General features: G+C 40.9%; 1 protein-coding gene across 1 annotated transcript in view; it reads left to right on the plus strand.

Annotated features, from left to right (window-relative positions):
- mapk8ip1b (mitogen-activated protein kinase 8 interacting protein 1b) overlaps nt 1-19,558 on the plus strand; it is a gene marked incomplete at both ends in the record, with an annotated part of 50,787 nt that extends 31,229 nt beyond the window's left edge. Inside the window, 9 exons of the mRNA XM_083919094.1 lie at nt 5,417-5,498; nt 7,931-9,061; nt 12,003-12,078; nt 14,245-14,417; nt 15,746-15,849; nt 16,487-16,603; nt 17,244-17,314; nt 17,883-17,981; nt 19,486-19,558. Coding sequence (XP_083775220.1) covers nt 5,417-5,498; nt 7,931-9,061; nt 12,003-12,078; nt 14,245-14,417; nt 15,746-15,849; nt 16,487-16,603; nt 17,244-17,314; nt 17,883-17,981; nt 19,486-19,558 — 1,926 coding nt within the window. The remainder of the gene's footprint in view (nt 1-5,416; nt 5,499-7,930; nt 9,062-12,002; nt 12,079-14,244; nt 14,418-15,745; nt 15,850-16,486; nt 16,604-17,243; nt 17,315-17,882; nt 17,982-19,485) is intronic.
- Nucleotides 19,559-23,771: the final 4,213 nt, after the last annotated feature.

A 23,771-nucleotide genomic window follows, 5' to 3' on the forward strand; every position in this document is an offset into this window, starting at 1 on the left:
GTGTTCCAGGCACGTCCAGCTGGGAGGAGGCCTCGGGGAAGACCCAGGACTAGGTGGAGAGATTAGATCTCCACACTGGCCTGGGAACGCCTCAGGATCCCCCAGTTAGAGCTGGTGAATGTGGCCCGGGAAAGGGAAGTTTGGGGTCCCCTACTAAAGCTGCTGCCCCCGTGACGACTCCAGATAAGAGGCTGAAGATGAGATGAGACGAGATGAGACGAGATATGAAACAAATATAAATACGATTTTTTTTTTAACTAAGACCCTATAGTTTCTGTGGACAGAATATTAACCTTTTCTGTCTAAAACAAACATAACTTACACTTTTAATGAAATGTTATATTATTTATGGTCATTATTATAGACATACTTAATTTAGAAAGGCAGGCAGCGCTTCAGCTGCTGCCCCCGCGACCCGACCCCGGATAAGCGGATGAAGATGAGATGAGATGAGATGAGATGAGTTTGCTGGAGAAAACACATTTCCTTGTTCTGCTACAGTACAACAAAATAATGTTCCCTCAAATCTTAAGTTGATAACATCAGAGAGCAACTTCAAAGATGGTTTCCGAGTCAGTTGTAGCCTCCTTTTTTATATCATGAAAAGTACTTCAACCATGTAAGCCGAGCCACTCCACCTTCTGTTATGTTGGAGGACCAGAATGCCTTTCGACAACCTCAATAATGGAGGCATACAGTGGCGCTTTTTCAAGTCGAGAAAAGATAAATGAGGAGATAAAACTGCTATTGACAAGGACTTTGTACAGAACACATACCTGATGACAGAATGACACAGATCAGGTTTTTTTCTTGCTCCTGTGGGTGTAGACACAGTCTTTGTTTACTCTTCTCGTGTGGCTTTCTCACATAAGCAAAGGAAGTGAATTTCCCTTACAATCCCACACTTTCACAGCTGCTTAATCTTCTTTGCCGATTCGGAAGACCTTATGGCCATAATGAACCAAATAACTCACCCACATAGAGCCGGATATGCAAAGCCCATCACCTAAATAGGTTTAAAACAATGACAAAGGGCTTTATGGTGGATTAAGTTTATCCAGCACACCTATTTGTATGTTAACACTACAGCAGCTCTACCAGCTCCAGCTGACGGTTAGAACTTAAGTCAGGCAGCACAGACAAAACTCAGATGAGAGGAGATAGATGAGTGCTTATGATCTGCAGGCAGTTTTTCTCGGAGAACTTAAAGAATTGAGAGAGAGACGGCACACTGGGTGACTGTTTCCAGGTCAGTGGATTTGTAAAAATGCAAAAATATGCAATTAGCTCTGCATCATTTGGCAGCAAGTGACAGAGTCCTGTGGTTAAGCAAAAGCTGCTCTGACAAACTGATCAGGGTAAGAGGAGGGGGGGGGGGGGCTTTTGGAAAAGCATTATTTTTAGATCCAACAGTCTACGTGCCACCGTTGTGTGCCAGATAATTAATTGATGAAAAATCCTAAGAAGCCTTAAACTATCATGTGACACTTAAACACTTTTTTAGGCTAGTAGGTACGACTAATCTTGTTTTTACCCAGTTCCACAAAAATAAGGGCGAAGACAAGTCACAGTATTAAACAAAAACACTGAATGCTTGAAAAAAAAGAGGACATATGTGCACTACAGTGACCTCTTAGCAGAAACGAGCAGGTTTAATGTCTCGGATTGTCTCATCTGAAGCTGCTTGAGTAAAATGATTCAGACAGAAAAACGGAACAAACAACCATCTCAGGAGGGATTCCTCTGCCTTAATCCAAGTCCGACTCTAATCTCACACATGGCTCCAGCACACTCCTTATGTTAAAGAACTGTGCATGTGCGTTTTTGTGTGTGCATGAGTTTTCGGATTGGGCGGTATACCTCCAACTACAATGAGTTTTGCCCAAATACAGCAATGCGCATGTGCAAACACAATAGCTAGAAATTGGTGACACACAGTTATTAGTTACATTTAGTTGATATTTCTTTTTTTTTTTTTTATTCGTTTTTAAAGCTTTATCGGCTAATCATAAGAACAGGGCACCTAGCCTTTTACTGGGGAAATGAAGAGCTATAAAAAGAAGAAAGTTTCTTTTAATTACTGCAGAAGTTTAATCAAATTTGGTGAAAGCGTGGAGGCTAAGGTGGGAGGAGAAAGAAGCAACCATCCATTGTTTTTCATAATCCCAGTTCATCAGTGTGATTTTTTTGCCATCGTTTCGATTGGTAACAATAACACTTTTCTTTGTTATCTCTAAAAAAGAAGACGAGGCAACAAACACAGTCAGATTATCAGACATAAACAAACTCCCAGATTAGCCAAACTTAAACTCTTGAATTCGGAAAGATGAGTTGAAACTTGCAGCTACTCTCATGTGCAGGTTTGCAGCGTTCTGAATACACCAATGTGACACATACATTGTATTATCTTCTATGCAGTGACTCGTTGTATTTCCTTTCTAATTTCTTACTTCTCAGGCTTTTTGTAGCTGGATATACACTCACCGGCCACTTTATTAGTCATACCTTGTGCTTAATAAAGTGTCAGTGTGGTCCTCTGTTTGTGTTTCCTATCTGCTAGAAAGTAGGTGGTGTTGTGTGTTCACAGATGCTCTCCTGCATTCCTCTGTTGGAACCAGTGGATATTTGAGTTACTGTTGCCTTTCTATGAGCTCGAACCAGTCTGGCCTGTCTCCTCTGACCTCTGGCATCAACATGCATTTGTGCCCACAGAACTGCCACTCACTGGATATTTTCTCTTTTTGGGACCATTCTCTGTAAACCCTAGAGATGGTTGTGCGTGAAAATCCCAGTAGATCAGCAGTTTCTGAAATACTCAGACCAGCCCGTCTGGCACCAACAACCATGCCACGTTCAAAGTCACTTAAATCACCTTTCTTCCCTGTTCTGATGCTCGCTTTGAACTGCAGCAGATCGTCTTGACCATGTCTACATGCCTAAATGCACTGAGTTGCTGCCATGTGATTGGCTGATTAGAAATTTGCGTTAACGAGATGAACGGTTGCACTTGATAAAGTGGCCGGTGAGTGTAGTTTGTAGCATCTTGGCATATGTACGAGGACAGTGAACGCGGATACTTGCTGCATTTCTAGTAGTGAGGAAACTGCGGAAATAAATGTTTGTTCTCGATAATGAAGCTCCCTCTCTAATTTAGTCTCTAGCTCACTCGACTCTCTGTCAGTTTGTAACCGACTTGAATAGCAGACTTTGCTACGACTTGATTGGCTGTTGAAACAGGTGACGTATCTTAAGTTAGAAAATCACACCATTGCGACTTTTTCCAACCTTTTTCAATGTTTTCAAACGGTGTTCTCTCGAAACTTTGCTTTGAACTGGTCTTTAGAAGTTGCATTGATGCCTCGTAGGCAAAGTGTTATCAGAGTCACTTCCACGTATCCGCTTATAGGCATTCACACGCACCATATCTGAGTCACAGGCCCGAGCAATGATCTCTCTATCACTTTGTTTAAACAAAAATTCAGATACATGCTGCTGGCTCCCACCTGCTGATTCACTCGTTACCATGGCAACATCTGTCTCCGCCCGCTACAAGGCAATGGGAAGTGAGTCATGCGTGGTGGTGGTGGTGGGTGCACTGAGGAGAATGATGTTATTTTTGGTGACACATTGTCGTCACAGGAGTTTCCAGTTCTCCTTCCATCTATTAAAATCCCCCTCTACCATCTTTCTGTCTCTCCTTTTCTTATCTAGAGTTGGATATCAAACCTCAATACTCTTCTGGTACTGACTGAAATCTGTCTTTGTCAACAACTCGAACAGTGTATTTTTAATCTTTAACAGATTTTTGAAAGAATTTGTGAACCACAAATTTGACATTGATTATACTTTGAGTTTATTTGGCTGACATTGGCATTCATTTGGAGTCATGTTTGTGTCTGAGGAATGCAAGTCCAAATAGTCACTCTCTTTTAGAAAAAAAAACGAAATTATCTCCATGCTTCACTATTTTCACCAATTTGTCTCTACCATCTCCACTGTGTATAGCTGCTGTTTGGTTCTGGGCAGCTAGCCTACAGTCAGTGGGTTTTTAGAGCTTTTGCACCGCCCTCTGCACCTTGAGAACAGTCAAAGTGAACCTAAACAGTGGAGTTGTGTGCTGGGCAGTAACACGACGAACTGAAACCCACTATAGAGCTCAGTAAAGCTGAGTTGAGTTGCAGATATGGTGGTTGCATCACTATGAACGGCCTCTTTCGCATCTTGACATTGTTTTCACACCTTCTTTTGATGCATTATTATAAGCATATTGATTTAAATTAAAAAGACGTTTTAAAGAAAGACACACAATTAAGAAAGGTGACTGTATTATTAGTTATCCTATACTGTGTTTTTTTTTTTTATACCTCCCTTGTATTTTCGTAAGCTGCTGGAAATTCAATTTCCTTGCAGGAGTCATCCTAAAGGGATCAATAAAAGGAAGTCTAGGTCTTGGTTCTAAGTCTGTACTGGAAAAATATTACTTTGGTATTGCTAAAACTCGTATATCATATCGTCAATAGTATTAAACCATTTCAAACTATACCTGCCTACCAAGACTTTTCTGTATTTAGCTTGCTCGAAAGTGTTACTTTTTTACGGGCTACTTCCAGTTTTGCACTCCGCTAACTTGCATGGGGATAAAATGATTTAATTGTGTGACATTGCTAGACTTTCAAAATGCCATCAGACTGACTGGATCAAATTCTGATGGTGAAATGTCATTTTGCGAGCTTGTGACGCATAATTCTCTTTCAACATGACGTGGCATCACATGATGGACTCCAAGCCTGGTGCACTTCCTTGGGGGGCTGGTTTAAACAGTGAGGCTAAGTAAAGACAAGAGTTTCTTTAATAATAAATAACATTATTATGATTCACTCTTTTCTTCAATTATACTTATCAGCAATCATCTTTCTCTGGAAAGAGATAAGGATAAGGAAGATGAAACATGTTAAAAAGAAAATAAGGAGGAACGAAGGAAAAGACATTTGAGAAAAATCACAGTTTCTAGATCTATACCATCTATTAACTGCCCCAAAACAGCCCAAAGAAACTCCCACTGTGTGCGTGTGTGCGTGCGTCTTGCGTGCGTGCGTGCGTGCATGCGTGCGTGTTCCCAGTAGCTTTGGTAAAAGGTCTGGTTCCCTTTAAATGCACATCACGGAGCACAGACAAAAGAATCCCTGCTCATTCAACACACAATAAAAGGTTTGTGTGTGTGTGTGTAGAGAGAGAGAGAGAGACAGACAGAGAGAGAGAATAAGTTGTGAACATTGAGTGTCTGTATCCAAAACTTAGTAACCAAGCCTCTCTCTCTCTCTTCCTCTTCCCCTCTTTTTCTCTCTATGCTCTCCATCTATTTTTCTTCTTCCTCACTTCCTCCCTTTTCTCTTCCTCTTGTCCTGCGTTTCCACAGGACACATTAAACAACAACTCATTTGGGAAGAAATACAGCTGGCAAGAGAAGGTTTCAGGATCGTCCTCGCCTCTCAAAACAGGTGAGCTTTGCTTTCCCACCAGATCTCAAACCATCAACTTCATATTTGAGTGTAACTGTCTAAATGTGTTGGATTTGTTGATGATAACTGGGAAGGGCAGACGAGAATTCTGTCTGATGTTGTTCAGCTTAAGGTTACTAACACAGCAGCTGAACGTGTGTGTGTGTGTGTGTGTGTGTGTGTGTGTGTGTGTGTGTGTGTGTGTGTGTGTGTGTGTGTGTGTGTGTGTGTGTGTGTGTGTGTGTGTGTGTGTGTGTGTGTGTGTGTGTGTGTGTGTGTGTGTGTGTGTGTGTGTGTGTGTGTGTGTGTGTGTGTGTGTGTGTGTGTGTGTGTGTGTGTGTGTGTGTGTGTGTGTGTGTGTGTGTGTGTGTGTGTGTGTGTGAGAGAGAGAGAGATCCTCAGGGGGCCGTGTTAAGGCTTGGATTAGCTCTGCTGAGCAAACTCTAGCTAACTGAGTCAATGCTACATAGCCACTGGATGTATGTTAGCCAGCTCGGGGCTTAGCTAGCTGGGAGCTGTCATTGCTCATCGCCGCATCTCTTTTCAGAGCACCATGTGAGGCGAAAAACAAACCAAAGTCACTGCCAGCCGCTCACTCACCACTGTAGGAACAAGTGATACGGTACTCAGTAATATTAAAACACACTAAGAGAAAGACTTTCAAAAATCAGGGTAAATCCACTCGCCTTTGTGCTTCATTCAATCCATGGTGGCAGTTCACACATTATTTTGAGATAGTGACCTCAGTGCTAGCATTGTATTCACAGCAAATACATTGAAAAGAAGTCACATTTATCTGTTTATCTAATGTTTGTCTTGCTGTTAGAACAACAACACAAAATAAATGAACAGTGTGCAGCTCATTTTTGACACTGCAGGGTTTTGTATTTTATGTAGATGTAGCCAGTGATGGTAGTGCTGCAGCCATTTTTCATTTGATACCGCAGACTCAGAATCACAACGAGGGGACTGATAAAAGTCTTGTCTGCTCTTTGTCACTCATGATTACAGCCGGTACAATATGGTGTGATGGCCGCAGCCATGTTGCTGAATAAAATCAAGCTAGTTGCAGCTTTTCAACAAGAAAAGCTTTGGCCTTTTTTGCTCAGGAAATCTATCTCATTGCGTTATAGTGTCAAACTGAAACATGAAGAATTGAGATGGGAAGGTTGGTTTCCTTTAATAATTAAATGATAAAGGATGTCAACAATGCAGCACAAAATTATCTATATTATGTGTAATAATTATATATGTAATAATTTTATCGTGTTTAGGATAACTATTATCTAATAGGGCCAGTCTTCATATATAAGGACAACATAACACTTCCTTAAACAGGTGGTTAAGGCTAATTATTAACAAACCTACAGCAAAATGATGAGACAAAGTTAATGCATAATGTAAAGATTCTTTTAAACAAACATAAACAGCATCGTTAAGACAATCCATATGTATTCAACCTCACAATGTTGCTCATAATGACATTTCAGTGACATGTAACAATGGAAGTAAGGGTGAAAAAAGCTGATTATTGACCTTGGAAATGACATTAAGCCACACATCACAGATGACTTATATTGTCCAAACTGAAATATATTTAAAGCCTCATTTAAAGGTGCTTGAAGTGCATACTTTTGATTTTATTCTTAGATGTACTGCGATAAAACCCTGCAGACTTGGACACAACTGGTGCCATTCTTATGCAAACTAGCAAATGACATCACTGACATCACATGGCCTCACAAGCGCCAAACCCTCATTTAGAGAAGGTTGAATGTTTTAACCCTAAGCCATTTGAGAAACAAATCTACTAAATCTGAAGTCTATTCAGCCTTTCAACAGATTTATATTTTCTCTTTTTTATGATAAGAGGGTTGGTTGTCGATTGCATCACATAGTGCCTGTTATGATACATTGCTAAGTAGCAAACCTTAACTCCTTTCATGGAGACTTTGAAGACTGACATGTCTCAATATTGTCCTGAATTGGCTTCCCTGCCCTGTAAATGCTGAAGTTTGTTTAAACACAGATCTCACCTGTCATTGGCTCTCCTGTAGCGTCATATGTCAGTGCCGAATCATCCACAGTGAAATATAATGCCTTGAATCCTGGTGATGGATTATGACATAACATCACCATCTCCTCCTCCTGGCTGCACTATGAATTTGATGAATAATGGGGATTTAGCTGTGTAATCCTGACATCTGTTACCTAACCTTTTCTGCTGTTCTCTCTTCCTGTTTGTCCCGTACATCTGTGCATTTGTTACCATGTCTGTCTCCATGTCCGTTTGTTGTGTATTTGTTTGTCGGTCATGTCTGCCTTTCTGTATCATGTGTTTTCACTCTGTGCGTGTGTCTGGCCTTTGTGCATGCTTGTGTGTCTGCATCTGTGTTTGCACATGTTGTTATTTGCATCTGCTCTTCCTCCAGGTGAGCTCACCCCTCCACGGGAGCACAGCTGTCTGAGCGACGAGGACAAAGTACAGGGCGGGGGAGCACAGACCAAAGACCGCGGGACTTCCACTGACGCCCCTTGCAGACACAGCCACAACTCTGGACACTCGCACGGCTCATCGACGGCTGCGGCTCGCTCCAAGCCTCAGGAGAAGCCGCCTGCGCCACCCCCACCGCAGAACTACACACCAGCTCCTCTATACCCGGCGGGGAAGGCGGATGGAGGCGGGAACCACCGGGATAGGATCCGCTACCAGACGGACGTACACCTAGAGCCCACAGAGGAGATCTATCTCACACCTGTGCAGCGTTCCGCCGATCCCCTAGACCCCCCCAACGTGCAGGACCGACCTTTCCTCTCACAGCAGACTGAGCAAGGCCGTATGTCCATCAGCTCTGACACAGAGGGCCCACCTCCTTACCAGCCACTCCCAGACCGGACAAATCCCTCCATCTACGAGGAGGACGAGGTATATGTCCCCCCACCTTCATATGCTTCCTGTGTGGAGGCCCTCATCACACCACCCAGCGTGGCTCTCTCAGCTCGCTCCTCACTCACGCTCGACCTCAGCCTGAAGGGAGCAAGAACGGGGGCCGGGGTCATGCTGAGACCCGGGTCATCGGTGGAGTACGTGGATGCCACAGATGAAAGCTACTGTGGGGAGGATGAGGACGTGGATAGGATAATAATGGACGGAAGGATGAGAAAGGGTGGAGGAAAGGGGGATGGCAGTGGAAGCAAAGTTCCAGTAAGGACTTCCATGACTTCAGAGGCCAGCGGCCTTTCGTATGACTCGGTCAAATACACACTGGTGGTGGATGAGCACGCTCAACTAGAGCTGGTCAGTCTCCGGCAGTGTTACCAAGGCTACAGTGACGACAGTGACTCGGCCACCGTCTATGACAACTGCGTCTCTTCTCCCTACGAGTCGGCCATCGGGGAAGAGTACGAGGAGGAAGATGAGGACGATGAGGACGGCATCCAGATAGGGGGAGTGAGGAGGGAGGCTACAGCTTGTCTGTCTGAAGACTCCACCCCGGAGGTCGACCTGCACTTTTCCAAGAAGTTCCTCAACGTCTTCATGAATGGACGCTCTCGCTCCTCCAGTAAGTCCCTGCCATGATAACAATTACTTTTTTTCAATAATATCTCAATATTATCACGTATTCTATAGGTCATCTTGTAAATTATACTAATCACATGTGGCATGTGTTGGCGGGGTGAAAATATTAACATTAAAACCATGACATTCAGTCAAACATATTGCCCAGTCGAGCTGAGATTTAAATTGTGATTAAATTATTAAAAAAATATGATTTTGCTGAACATTTATTTTTGCCAACTTTTTCTTCATAAATATGAATTATATATAAATATAATTAGATGGTTGTACATTTAAATTGTCCAAGTTTGTGCACAGGGTCTAGAAAATAATCAGTGTGTTAGTGATGAGAATGGGAAGGGTTTCGCAGTCCACCCTCCTCTTTGTCTCTTGTGATTTTCCAATTCCCCCCAGAATTATGTGTGAAACAACCAGGAAGCAGGTACAGCAGGCTGTTATTCTACACGTGTCTCTTTAAACATAGAGTAACACAGCAGTAAATGCTGTCTGGTCGAATTGGCAGCGTGGTGGGAAAGGCTTAAAGCGATGTGGCTGATGAAGCAAAGCCACAGAGATATTCAGGAGCTGGAACATTCTTGCTCAGCACAGATCATCATCCACATGACATGCAACTCTGTTTATTGTGACGGTCTGTCTGCGCTGAGTTTAATTTAACTTGATCTTGGAGAATCGCATCTGAAACTGCTTAAGAAATAGTATTTGATTTATTTTCTATTTTTTATCATACCGGCGGCTTGAAGATAAACATGTGATTTGCATGAAAGCTATACTAATTTAGGCCACACAGTGCCCAGCACAGCTTCTTAGTGTTGTAAATGAAAGCTGCAGTTTTTTTGCTGCTTTGGTGATATCGTTATCAGCATTCTGACAGCAACATGTTCAGGGCGGGAACCCAGCTGGGCATTTAGATGGCCTGCTGAGCCAAAAGCAGCTTGCAGTTTAATGGAACTGCCTCTCTTCCCCTCTGATGTCCAGAGCAGTCACACATTTGAAATAATGTTAGATGAGTCTCATTTTAGACATAAAGACAATGGCAATTCTGGAGAGGGTGTGTTGATAGACTGAAAAAATAGAAGCATTGACACAGGCAGTGGGTGGCTTTATAAATGTATACATTTTCTTCATTTGTGTTCAGCTGAAACATATTTTGTCACCACCGTGGATGGTGACAAAATAATGTTGCGGAATAAAATCAAGCTAGCAGCAGCTTTTCCAACAAGAAAAGCTGTGGCCTTTTTTGCTCAGGAAATCAATATCATTGCTTTATAGTGTCAAACTGAAACATGAAGAATTGAGATGGGAAGGTTTGTTTTCTTTAATAATTAAATTAATTCAATTCAATTTTATTCATAGTGCCAAATCATAACAAAAGTTATCTCAGGACACTTTACAGAGTAGGTAAAGACCACACTCTATGACTTATTTAGGATTTACATAGACCCAACAATTCCCCCGTAGAGTACGGTGGCGTGGAAAACCTTCCCTATAACAGACAGGAATGTCAGACAGACCCAGCTCTGTGGAGGACGGACATCTGTCTGCACCGGTTGGGTAGGGAGAAAAGGAGAGAGAAAGAGAGAAAAGACGGACAGATGGACAGAGACAGACAAAGACAGAGACAGACACACTTCCAGTAACTATAATAATATCTATAGGAATGTGAATATGACTTATATGATATGGCAGTTAATACAGCAGAATAGTAGAAACAAGCACAGCTAAGGTGATAGATTATAATAGCAGCAGGAAGCGTCATGCAGAACAACGGCAGCAGGCACCACCACCATCAGCAGAGACCTGAGAAATTAAAGGCTGTCAACAATCAACAATCATTTTATCTTCTTTAGGATAACTATTATCTAATAGGGCCAGTCTCCACATATAAGGACAACATAACACTTCCTTAAACAGGTGATGTAAATAAGGATAATTATCAACAAACCAACAGCAAAATGATGAGACACAGTTAATACATACTGTACAGATTCTTTTAAACAAAAATAAACAGCATTGCTAAGACAATCCATATGTATTCAATCTCACTATGTTGCTCATAATGAGGACGTTATTGAATGTCTTCGTGTGACCCAATGATTCTTGCAAGTGTGTTTGTCGCCCCCAGTGTTTGATACACAAGTCTTTTTGAACAAGACTCTGCAAGTTGTATTATTAAAAGAGCACTATTTCTTTTGCTCCTATCATAATCTATGCGTGCATGCTAGCAGTGGCTAATGTAGCCTTGAGCAGCAAGCCTCGGACAGAAATGAGGAGCGGTTTATGTCCTCAAACCAAGCGCTTATGTCAGTTTTCTTCTAAGATCTGCCACTTTCCCCTGACACTAGCTGGGAAGGAGTATGAGGAGTGCCCTGTCTCAGATGGAGGATTGTTGGATTCACCTTCATTAGACAGACTCTCCCCTTGGGATATACATTGACCCACATCAGGGTGTGCATGTGTGCGTAAAGCAGCCAGCCGTAATGGGCAAGAGGGACAGATCATATGAAAGAGACGGACAGAGATTAATGTATGCGCGGTCATTTCCTCTAATAGACCTCACTGTCCTCTTGGATGCTGTCCATGTGTTTCACAGACTCATTAGAAACTCCAGCGCAGTATATCTGAGCAGTACAGGAGGGTAACGGATGTCTCAGGGGAATGTAGGTAGAAATACACACTGCTCATCTGTTTCACGCCTAATTAAAGTTTGATTTATAGATCCTAAAGAATGCACTTGTGCTTTATAGTAAACATAATGTGCCCTAATTGTGTTTTCTGTTCATATATGATGGACTTTAGTTGCAGTTTTAAGTGGATGACATTAATCTTTTTTGCCTGCTCGATACAAAGGTTGGCGCTCTGAACTGCTTTTATTGTTGCCATATGTCATTTACCCCCCTGAACTCTTTTCTGTTCTGGTTTTCAAGGTGCGGAGTCATTTGGTTTATACACTTGTGTCATAAATGGAGAGGAGAAGGATCAGACTCACAGAGCTGTCTACAGGTGAGGAAGAGCTGCATCATCATCATCATCATCATCATCACCATCGCTAACATCACCATCAACATCCCTCCATATCCATACTCAATGTTGTACCAGGACTGAAAACCTAAATAGCTTTAGCGTTTGTAGATATTTTTTCCCAGAATAGGGTCCCGTGGTGGTCCACCGTAAAGGGGAGGGACCTCACCTCTCTGTTCACATATAACTTCTGGCTTAGCCACCTGTAATAACAAAAATATGTTCAGAAGAATGTTTTAAATAATGCTGTGATACTCATCTCCCGGTTGTCATTACAAAGATTGCACACTTTGTAATTTCTATCCAGTCAGATTGTACACAAATACCAAGGTCAACCATATTTTCTACTTCATTCAGAGGAGAGAACGAGGGTCAGTGCGTCTGAAATGTCCCTCATAATGTTCAGCGTTTGTGTTCTGTAATGAATTTTTAAAAGAGTAGTTCAGATAACGTCTCTGGAATCAAAAAGGTTTGTCTGAATGCTCATATTTCTCGCACTATTGACCGCACTGACACACCATTACATTTGGCCTTAAAATACCACCTACTACCAAAGCAGCATTTACGCCAAACACAACAAAAGCAACCACTTTTGTCGTTGTCATTCAACTCAAAATCACTATAAGCCTTCCTATATTCTTGTACACACAGATATGATTGTTGCAGGTTACAAGTTGGTTAGAACATGAGAGACTGATATCAGGTTAGTTGCACACAGCAGTGGTTTTTAACCAAACTTGTAGATAAAGTGGCTCAGCTTCAATTACATTTAGCGGGGAAATGTGTCAGAACAGTTTTATTTCAATGTGTCATTAGGGATACATCATCAATAGAACTGCAAGTTTTGGCAATAATAGAGCTCAGTGGGTCTAACCGTTTACATGTCTGACGAACATTGTCGAAACCTCCCATTCTTAAAATATACAGGGAGGGTTAAACTTGCTCATCCTATCAGTCTTTTTTCTTTTTTACATGTTGTTGTTGGAGCAGAAAACGCTCCATTTCTTCATGTTTCCCCTCTAACACTCAAACTCCAGTTGGCAGAGTGGAATTACGTCTGCCGTGGAGGACTTCAGGCTGATAAATGCATGAGGGAGGGGGACACGAACAACAGCAATGCATGCAGTCATGTGAACAGCAGCATCTCTGAGGACTGACAGATCAGATGACGGTGCAGGACATTATCTATGCATAGCTGAAAGCAGGGGGGCTTGTTACAGTTGCAGTGTCTCTTTGATTTAATCGCCTTCTCGTTCGTATGTGTATAATGTTCTATATTTTTGTAGTGCCTTTATAGCTGTTAGCATCACTCTGACTAGCCAACGTCAGGCTAGTTAGCTGGGTTATAGCATTCATTTACATTTCAACTTAAGCTGAAATAGTTGCATTTCTGTGGGCCTTTGCCTAAAACCACTGCAGACCTTGTTAGATGAACTCAGGGGTCCATTTCAGTCGACCTGAAAACAAGGTTTCTTTTCTCTCGAAAAAACCTACTGAAAATCTATATGTTGGGCATTAAATCCATGTACTAAGTATAAACATATAGGTTTGAAGGGGATGTTGTCAGCTTAGATTTACAAATTTAATTTATTGTTTCTTACTAGTAAGTTTCAATTCAATTCAATTCAATTTTATTTATAGTGCCAAAACATAACAAAAGTTATCTCAGGACACTTTACAAACTAGGTAAAGACCAGACTCACTATGTGAGTACATAGGTAAGTAACCTGTGTAGTTTCAGCTAACTGTTCTAACAATAAGCTAAGTTCCTCGCCATGGTGAAAATATAAGCATTTGGAACATCCTCAATGTGCAGATGGACCGAAAGAAGAAAGAGCCTTTGAGAAGTGACTTGTGTATGCATGTGTGGACCATGGTGATACTTTATTTTGCCGTGAAACAAGTTTGCTATTGGAATCTATTGTAACTTTGTGAGTCAAAGCTAACTACAGTTGTGTCTGCTGTGAAGAGGGAAGCTACACACTCTTCATGTTTACAGGGGGCGAATGTTTAATTCTCAAAACAGGTTTTCCAAGTGTTCCTTTAAAAATAAACCAAAGGATCGGGCAGGCACACAACCTGTGTAAGGTGGTCACTCAGCTGTGTTAGGTCCTTCAGATACTCTGCATAACTACTCTGCCTCGACAGGTTTGTCCCTCGTCACGACGATGAGTTGGAGCTGGAGGTGGATGACCCATTGTTGGTGGAGGTTCAGTCAGAGGATTACTGGTACGAGGGTTACAACATGCGAACCGGTGCCCGTGGGATCTTCCCAGCTTATTACGCTATAGAGGTGGCCAAGGACACAGAAGGCTACAAAGGTACTGCTAACGTGAATATTTTCGTAAAGATGCTGAAGCGCCTTGAAATATTGACAGGAAATGTGCACAAGAACATTGAACAAGGCCACCGGATCTGAGTAAAAGAAACAACGCAATTGTCACTTTATCGCTTTCCTATCGATGGAAAGGTGTCTCATTGAAAAAAGAAGTAATCCTAAGTGCTCATAGGTTCGGCCATTGTTGTCTGTTTTTTTTTATGGAGCCTTTGGTCAGACAACGGAGCACCTTGCTCCTGCTTCAGCTTCGCTATCGTAGCAACAGATAGAGGAAATCTTTCTTTCCACAATCCATCACTGTATATACTCTCTCACCTCTGCCTGACAGAGAACTCTGCTCTCTCTACTGTTTTTTTTTGTTTTGTATATATTATTATTGTTATAGTATATTTTGCATATTTTATTGTATATATTATTGTTTATTGTTAATAGCACACTATGCACTGTATATATACACTATGTATATATTGGATTCTATTTATGTATTTTATTTTATTTTTATTTATGTACCAAGTTTTTATTTGCTGACCCACTACTGCTGTAACAAAATAATTTCCCAGTCTGGGAACATCAAAGTCATTCTATTTTATTATAAATGGGTAAGGTATTTTGAAGGGGTGTTACGTCAGACTTAACAGCCCTATGGAAAGCTAAAGTCCCGCTCCATTTAAGCAATCAATTGGTCCTCCAGCATTGGCCAAACAATATACATTATTTCCTAAAAAGCTGAAATATGATACATGGGGTTTTCAGGCCATTTTCTGGCATAAATGAGAATCTGCTTCTGCACTGGAAAGTACAGTTTTGACCCCTGATTTCAACAAAGATAAGACAATTGTTTTTGTGAGAATTCAAGTTGGAGCTGTTGAATGGTAAAACAAAATACCATATATATATATATATATATATATATATATATATATATATATATATATATATATATTCCTTAAAATAATGATGTGTTAAAATTAGTTTCTCAAGTACATTCAGACAGAAAACTTGGTTTTTGGGATTTTCTTTAAAAAAAAAAAAACATATATTTTTGTATAACTTGTGGAATAGATGTTAACCTGGATAGTAGGTCGGTCTTCAGTTGAATGCTGTAAGAAAGCCCATTGTAAGAGATCCAAAGAAAACATTGGTGATTGTTAATGCTTAAACAATTAACATAGTTTGTCATTTTATATTTTTTCCCCCCCCAAATGAATTGTGCCACTCTTCTGTGTTCTGTGGCGTGGCAATGTTTTTGGTATTGTTTGTTGTATTTGATCAGTGTTTCCTCTTCTCTTATTCCATGTCTGTCCTGTGCAGTGAAGAGCAGTGAATGGATGGACAGATACCGACTGAAGTTCCTGGGCTCAGTTCAAGTGCCCTCCCACAAAGGAAACGATGTTCTGTGTGCAGCTATGCAGAAGGTGTGTGTGCGTGCGTGCGTGCGTGCGTGCGTGCGTCTGTGTGTCTGTGTGGCTCAGTGCTGAAGTGGTTCTTCAACAACGTCTAGAAGGTGTTGCGTGAGAGAAACATTGTAACTCCTATAACAAAACAACATTTTTTGGCAAAAAATATCCGATATCGGAGAAACCACGACATGTTGTGTATCCCATTTATATCTTAAACAACTGTTTCTAACTGTTTTTAGTGTGTGTCCATACTGGAACAATTACAAAATGGTTACATAACTTCAATCTGAAAGCATGCACACTGCACTTTTAGAACCTGGTGTCATCATCACACAGTGCAACCTATGAGTGTGACACACAAAGGTAAAAGAGCTTCCTGCAATTGGCAACATCCCACATGAAGAATTAAATAAGAATTAATGTAATATCACATAAATACAACATAGAATTTAATAACTATTACCCTATTAAGTTTGCAATCTTTAAATTGACAGGAGCTCTCCAAAATCATAATTCGACTGTTTCTAATAAAGAACAAAATTACTCTTGCGTTATCATTAGTATAGGATTTGCTTACAAGGGAAAAAAGTATATTAGAAATAGGTTAGAGCCCTGGAAATGTTAGGAGTCATCTTGTACATATGTTTCCCAGATTGCCACCAACAGAAGGATGACGGTCAAGTACAACCCTCCTTCCTCCTGCATCCTGGAGATCAGCGTGAAAGGCATCAAGCTCGCAGTCCAAGAGGATTATTACGCATGTGACAGAGTAAGTGCGCTGACCGCCCCTTTGTCTGTCTTATGTAAAATAAATTGCAGCTTTAGGAGGTTTTGTCAAATAGACGCTTGAACACCTTTGAACAATTGAGGCACGTCGCCCCCGTGTGGCTGCCAATAGAGACTGCATCCAAAGGTGTTGGGGGACGCCAGATAATTGTTTTAATTCACTGTAACCGATTTAGTGTAAACGTTACCTCACTGGACCAAAAATCTATTGTAAAATGTCCCAAATAAAGATATTTCTAGTGAGCCTAATGAGTGTAATATGATGAGTCACTGTAACTCACAATGACACCTCCTAGAAGTATATCAGGTATACTATCACTTTGTAGTCGTATAGGAGTTTGATGTAACACTTATAGATGCTGCTTACAGTTTAATAATCATACAACAATATAAAATGAAACACTCAAAAAGGAGTCATTCTGCATTATGAGCATTTTTACGTTTGTACTTTGTGCTGTGAGAAATGTTGTGCTTCTACTCGTGGAGCATTTTGACTGCTTGTGTTATAAATATAAGCGGGTCAAATACAACACATGCTTTTTGTAACAAAAAGTAGAGCAAGCAGCCGTCTTGATGTTAATATTAGCTATTTATTCTTCCTGTTTTCTGTGTCCCCTTCACAGAGTAATGAGTGCAGTCACTTCTTCCAGTTAAAGAACGTCTCCTTCTGCGGCTATCACCCTAAAAACAGCAAGTAAGTGGAGTCAGAAAACCAGAATCAAGAAGATCACTCTGTTATTATTATTCATGCTACACACACACGCGCGCACAAAATACACACACATGCACAAACAGGACCTATATACATGCAATTTATGGAGAGATGTAAGAGCGAGGGGGCTGCCAGTGACCAGCGCCCCGAGCAGTTGGGGGTTCGGTGCCTTGCTCAACAGCACCTCGGCAGTGCCCAGGAGATGAACTGGCATCTCTACAGCCACCAGTCCACGCTCCATTCATGGTCCACACAGGGACTCAAACCGGCGAGTCACCTATGGACTGAGCTACCTAAATATATTATATGTTTACACTCCGCTTGTGTTCAACATTAACTTACCACAAGGTTTTGCTAGAAATCAACTAATGTACCAGACTTCAAACATAGGCTGGACCTTTTGACTGCATACTGGTCAATTATGAAACCGCAGTTATTTATTAATGCTTACAGCATCATTCAACAAATAAATGGGATCAATAAGATGGGATAAAAACACTGAATACCCCCCGTTTGAGTGCCTGAGCTGTTTCCCCTCTCTTCTCTGCAGGTATTTCGGTTTCATTACTAAGCATCCAGCAGACCAGAGATTTGCCTGCCACGTGTTTGTGTCTGAAGACTCCACCAAACCTCTTGCAGAGTCAATCGGGTGAGTTGGACTTTCCCTGTTCCTTAAATATTGAGACTTTACAAAGAAGAGATGTGTGCATTTACTTAGTCTCTGCACACAGATGCATGCTCTAATTTAGGGATGCTCCTATTCTCCAAAACTTGATTTATGGAGTTTTGGGTAATTTTTAATAAACAATACACAATAAACAAACAAGTACAGTCGGGAAATCCCTTCCTTCCCTTCCTCAACCAACAACCCTCTCTGAGGAAAATACATAAGTGGGTAAATTGGAGAAATAAATTATATATATATATATATATATATATATATATATATTTTTTTTTTTATTTTTTTTTTAATATATACAAATAATAACAAACAAAAAAATCTGAACATTAAGTACATTAAATTCAATCAAAAATGGGATAATGATCATAACAATATTAATAAGCAAAAGCATAACAATAAAAATCTAGTAAGGATGCCCCCTGGGCGCCTCCCTAGGGAGGTGTTCCAGGCACGTCCACATGGTAGGAGGCCTCTGGGAAGACCCAGGACCAGGTGGAGAGATTATATCTCCACACTGGCCTGGGAACGCCTCAGGATCCCCCAGTTAGAGCTGGTTAATGTGGCCCGAGAAAGGAAAGTTGGGGTCCCCTGCTAGAGCTGTTGCCCCCGCGACCCGACCCTGGATAAGCGGATGAAGATGAGATGAGATAACAATAAAAATGCTTACAATGAGGATTGGGACGCTCCGATTCTAACGTTAATTAGAAAAGGCTGATTTATTAAAGATCCCTTGTTTGTTCTTGGAAATTAAAGCCCAGTGTCAAAAATGGCCGTAAAACCCTCCACTTGAGTCATGATTTTGGTTTAATAGATTCCTTAAATGCTGTTAATTAAAAACTAGTTTATTATGGGGGTCCATGTTCTCTTTAAATGATTTGTAAATCTTACAATATTATATTATACTATGTTACGAGACCCATTCCCCTATTTTCTCATGAACTACTTACATGCACAACTTGCTGTTATTAAAATAACCTATCCATGATATTGTGCAGTCTTGGCACTTGGTACGTATTTAATGTGATCAGGATCAGGTCTCTCTCTCTCTGTCTCTCTCTCTGTCTCTCTGTCTCTGTCTCTCTCTCTCTGTCTCTCTCTCTCTCTCTCTCTCTCTCTCTCTCTCTCTCTCTCTCTCTCTCTCTCTCTCACTCTCTCTCTCTCTCTCTCTCTCTCTCAATGACATGACACTGCAGTAGCTGTTGTCACTTAAGTGATGACAGCATGACAATAACACAGCTCAGTAGCTGCATTGTGACTCAGACAGCGGTTTGTTGTGTTTGTGGTGACAAAACTGTACGAGATGCTGTTTGTAAAGAAGATGCGTTTAGAGACTCAATTTTGAAACTGTTGGTTTTCCCTATGGACGTAATGCATTTCTTATGCGTCCCTGAAAGCAATTTGTTGCTGTGTAGCTTGTGTACTTTTAGTTCTGGCTCTAGACATGACTGAAGTGCACGTCTTCTGTTTTCAGGAAAGCCTTCCAGTCGTACTATAAAGAGTTTGTGGAGTTCTCGTGCCCGACAGAGGACATCTACCTGGAGTAGCCCCGCCCTGCCTTCAACCACAGCCCTGTACAGTACACTGTATCATAACACAATGTTGCATGAAGGACAGACATATCTAAAATAAAGAGAAAAAGAGGAAAAAATTCTAACATTAACACATCTGATAAACACGCGGGAATAGAAGGACCAAGTATTGGACCTGTGGGGAAACCTTTGTGCAGCAAGACGAGAGGAAAATGAGCCAAAGGAGAAGTGATGAGAAAATATGCAAAAATGATGATGAGGTGGTGACCGCAGGCTGTCCATGGAAAGCACAAACATTATATCACCGCAGCCTTGGCAGCACTAGGTAGTCTGTAGCGTCATCTTAGCCGGTGCAACGCCATTCTGGACTGCACCAGATTGTTTTTGCACTTGCTGTAGGGTCTGAGCATGAGGCAGGTGTATATTCACAGAAGAACATCCTCACACTGAAAATGAACACTTTTCAGCACACTCGATAAGAAGGTGATATCCACATTGTTCGTCATCAAAAAAAATCCACTATAAAACATTCTTATAAAAACCAGCTATAGGCGATGTCCATTGCATTTTTGGGTCCTGTTTGGTCTTTCGTGTTAAGCCGAACCTTGTTGTCAGATCCAGCTGTGTAGAAAATGTCGTAGCTATCTGGAACATCAATGGAAAACAGCAGGTTTTGGGTGTCTGTAAGGCTCTCTACACATGATCTACGGTGTGAGCTGTACACACGCAGGGGCTCCTAGTACAATGCAGAGGCACAAGTGTAGCATAGGTTTGTGTCGTCGTTCGCCACATGTTCTTTCCCTCAAGTAGCCTAGCAGGAAAGAACAAAACAAACCATGCAAAGACTGTGTATTTTGGTTTATACAAAGAGGAGCAAGGGCCAGGTTAATTAAGTGAAAGGATTCATTTATTAAGGGATCCACAGAAATCTGAAACGTAGTCATTTTCAGCAAAAAAATATTTGGGCTTTGAGAAATTGTGGTGCATTTTGTGGAACAAATGATTATATGGTCAAATATATAATTAGTTACAGCCTTAGAACCCATGATTAAAAGGGGTTCAGGTCCATAAAACCATTCTTTTTTTTTCACGGGTCGCTCTCAGACAAGGTCAAAGTTCAATTCTAAGCGCAGTGGAAAAGCGTAACTTACACGGCCCAAGGTAGTACAGCGGCAAGGTTCGGCACCTTCACTTTCTTCATTGGAAAATGAATTAACACTGATGCAAAGCCAGTCTCTGCTGATCATGTGTCGACATCCTCAGGATCATAGAGCCACTTCTTTCCAACAATGTTCCACAATCAGACAGGTAGAGTAGAAATATAGAGACCGGTTCCTATGTCCAAAGGAGTAGGCAGTAGACTAAATTGCAACGCCACAGTTTCCATGTTTGCAGATCAGTTGGTTTTCTGTAGGTTGAAGGGCATTCTGGGAAATGTAGATAATCAGCAATTGAAGTAAGAATCGACAAGGCAAGGTAGATTTAACCGTTTTTTACACTGAATTGCATCGAATAACTCCTGAAATGCACTCTGCATCACTTGTCCAACAGTGTGAGGGTGTACGAATGTGGATCTTTCCTTTTAAACCTTCTAGCAGCTTCTATGGTACCGTAGTGCTAGGCTAAACGGCCCCCACAGTTTGCCCAGTAAAGCCTTAGTCCTTATTTCCTAGTCACACTGTGCTTCTTTACTGTGTGTTCTAACTAGGTATAAAATCAGTGACGCAGATGTTTAATACCAGGAAAAAAATATATATATACAGTATACCTGGCTTGGTGGTTAAAGACGACTTCCAACATACAGAATTCTCCTTCGTGTGGTGTTCCAGAAACTTGCTCCTCATCGTTTCCACATCAGAAATACTAAATGCTCTCAGTGTGGCGGTGATAAGATAATAAGGCTGATCCTCGGTACAGTGGGTACGGGTGCTGACAAGGGAGCAAAAGCTAAACTCTGGTGTCTTCATATCTTCACTAGTAGTGCCTCTTTTTCATCAGATCATCGTGACCTTTCTCAGTGAACATTATCACATTTTAAGGGATTGCAATTGAGCGCGTGTTGAGTTTAAGAGTTTGAATGCAAATTGTGACGGAGTATCGGAATATGTTTGTTTGGTGTGACTAGCGCTTTTTTCCCCCCACTGCACTGATTCTGCTGTACCTGTGCTGTCAAGGGTCATATTTTAGAACAGTGAAATTGTGCCAACACCGAGCCTTTGTGTGTGTTACCCAAGAGGTTAACAAACAAGACAGAAAGATTCAACCAAAACCAAGAAAACGTTCTAATTGAAGGGACGTGCTACGGAAATATATTTGCGTTTAGTTCCATTCCTATTAATACATCTATCTAATTTTCTTAATACATTCTTGGTATGTATAGGAATATGCACAACACACAAATTATGCATCTTGAAGATGTTATAATTTCTGTGTGCAGCCAATGGCAATCTCCGAAACATATTGTGCGACCATAAGTCACCACAGATGTTGCACCGAATTAACTATACCGGTTAAATCGTTATTAAGTGTGTTCTAAACAAGGGCCCAAATGATAATTGCAGATAACCAAAGGAGTGACACTTTTTTTTGTATCATCCCGGATCCAGCACGGGTCCAGCACAGTTGTTCTGCAGGGAAAAACAAACAGGAGGTGTAGTCGCTATCATTTATCACTAACACTTATTTCTAACAGATTGTTTTTATGTGATCTATATTTAACAGAAGATTTAATGTCTGAAAGAAGAAAGATTCATTAATGACGGATGTGGAAATTGTCAATTCAGCCATCTCACCAGTCCCCAAGGTTTATTCCTTTACAAAAAAAAAAAAATCCGGACAAAATAAACGAGTGTTCGCATCAAGAGATCAACAGACTTTTATATGAGTTACCTTCTCAAGAGCCAATCAGGCAGATGGAAGAAAAAGTACCATAGTGGGGGCTAAACAAAGGGTGTATAGACATGCTATATATATATATATATATATAAATATAAATAATTTAATATCTGTAATTATGAATATGACATTGTATTGATTCAACATGTAGTATGTGAAATTTCACTTTATTTTGGATTTTTTTTTAGGTGTGAATTATTCTTTATTTAAAAACTTTAATGCAGATCTCATGGTCTCCTGTCATTATTACGTTAGACACCACTTGCATATATATATATATATATATATATATACGTACATATATATATATATATATATATATATATATATATATATATATGTGTGTGTGTGTGTGTGTGTGTGTGTGTGTGTATACAGTTGAAATCAGAAGTTTACATACACTACGCAGAACGACACATAGCACATTTTGTATATATACAAACACACACACTTATGTCACTGTGATTGTGTGGTCCTGGTGTCGATTGTCATCGGATGAACTGACGGGACATGCTGATGCTCGACTCCAACTCTAGTGAAGTTACATCATCCCTACGACTCTGCAATTCAGTTGGTGAGTATTACATGTACAGTCATAGCTGTTTAGCTTGTGAGTGGGTAGCTGGGGAAGTATCTCACTACCAAAACAAGTAGTCGTTAGTCAATAAAATAAAAACAGGCCAACTGTGACTTTGCCTACTTTCAATTTATTTTTTACCGTGTCTACCACTTTGTCTATCAAACAGGGTTTTCATTGGCTAAAGAGGAGGGTTTGCATGTTGTATAAAAAGTCTAAACAGGCAGATAGCTGTAGAACAAAAAACAAGGACTGTCCCAGATAATACGCCACAGTCAAAGTCTAATGGTGAGCCTACACTTAAGTAGGACTAATTTACTATGAGTTGTGTGTAAATCACTTTTCTTCAAGCTAGAAAACCTAGCTGAGTCTCCTCGCCATGTTCCTCTTTTTAAATGGACCACATCAAAGCAGATGAGTACAGGATGAGTAAGTGATAATATTGCACCAGGTTGTTTAAGTTGGAGCTTCCCTTTTGGCGTGACAGTGTTTCCGTCAGGGACATCATTTCCGCTGCAATCAATCGTCTGATCCACTTCCTCAATACAAACATGTTGACACCATTTTACTGTGTGCATAGGATGGATGTGCTCAGAGAAGACAGGTGTTGACGGAGCGGAGAGGAAATTACCAGTACAGTTATCAAGGAGTGGGAAAACACACAGTGTAGGTTTCAGTTTACTACTGATGACAATTAAGCACATAGGCCATACTTGGTCCAGCCATATACCAAGTATTGTTTGTCAGCAGGTATCA

This window comes from Echiichthys vipera (genome assembly GCF_963691815.1).
Source record: "Echiichthys vipera genome assembly, chromosome: 1".
Classification (NCBI taxonomy): domain Eukaryota; kingdom Metazoa; phylum Chordata; class Actinopteri; order Perciformes; family Trachinidae; genus Echiichthys; species Echiichthys vipera.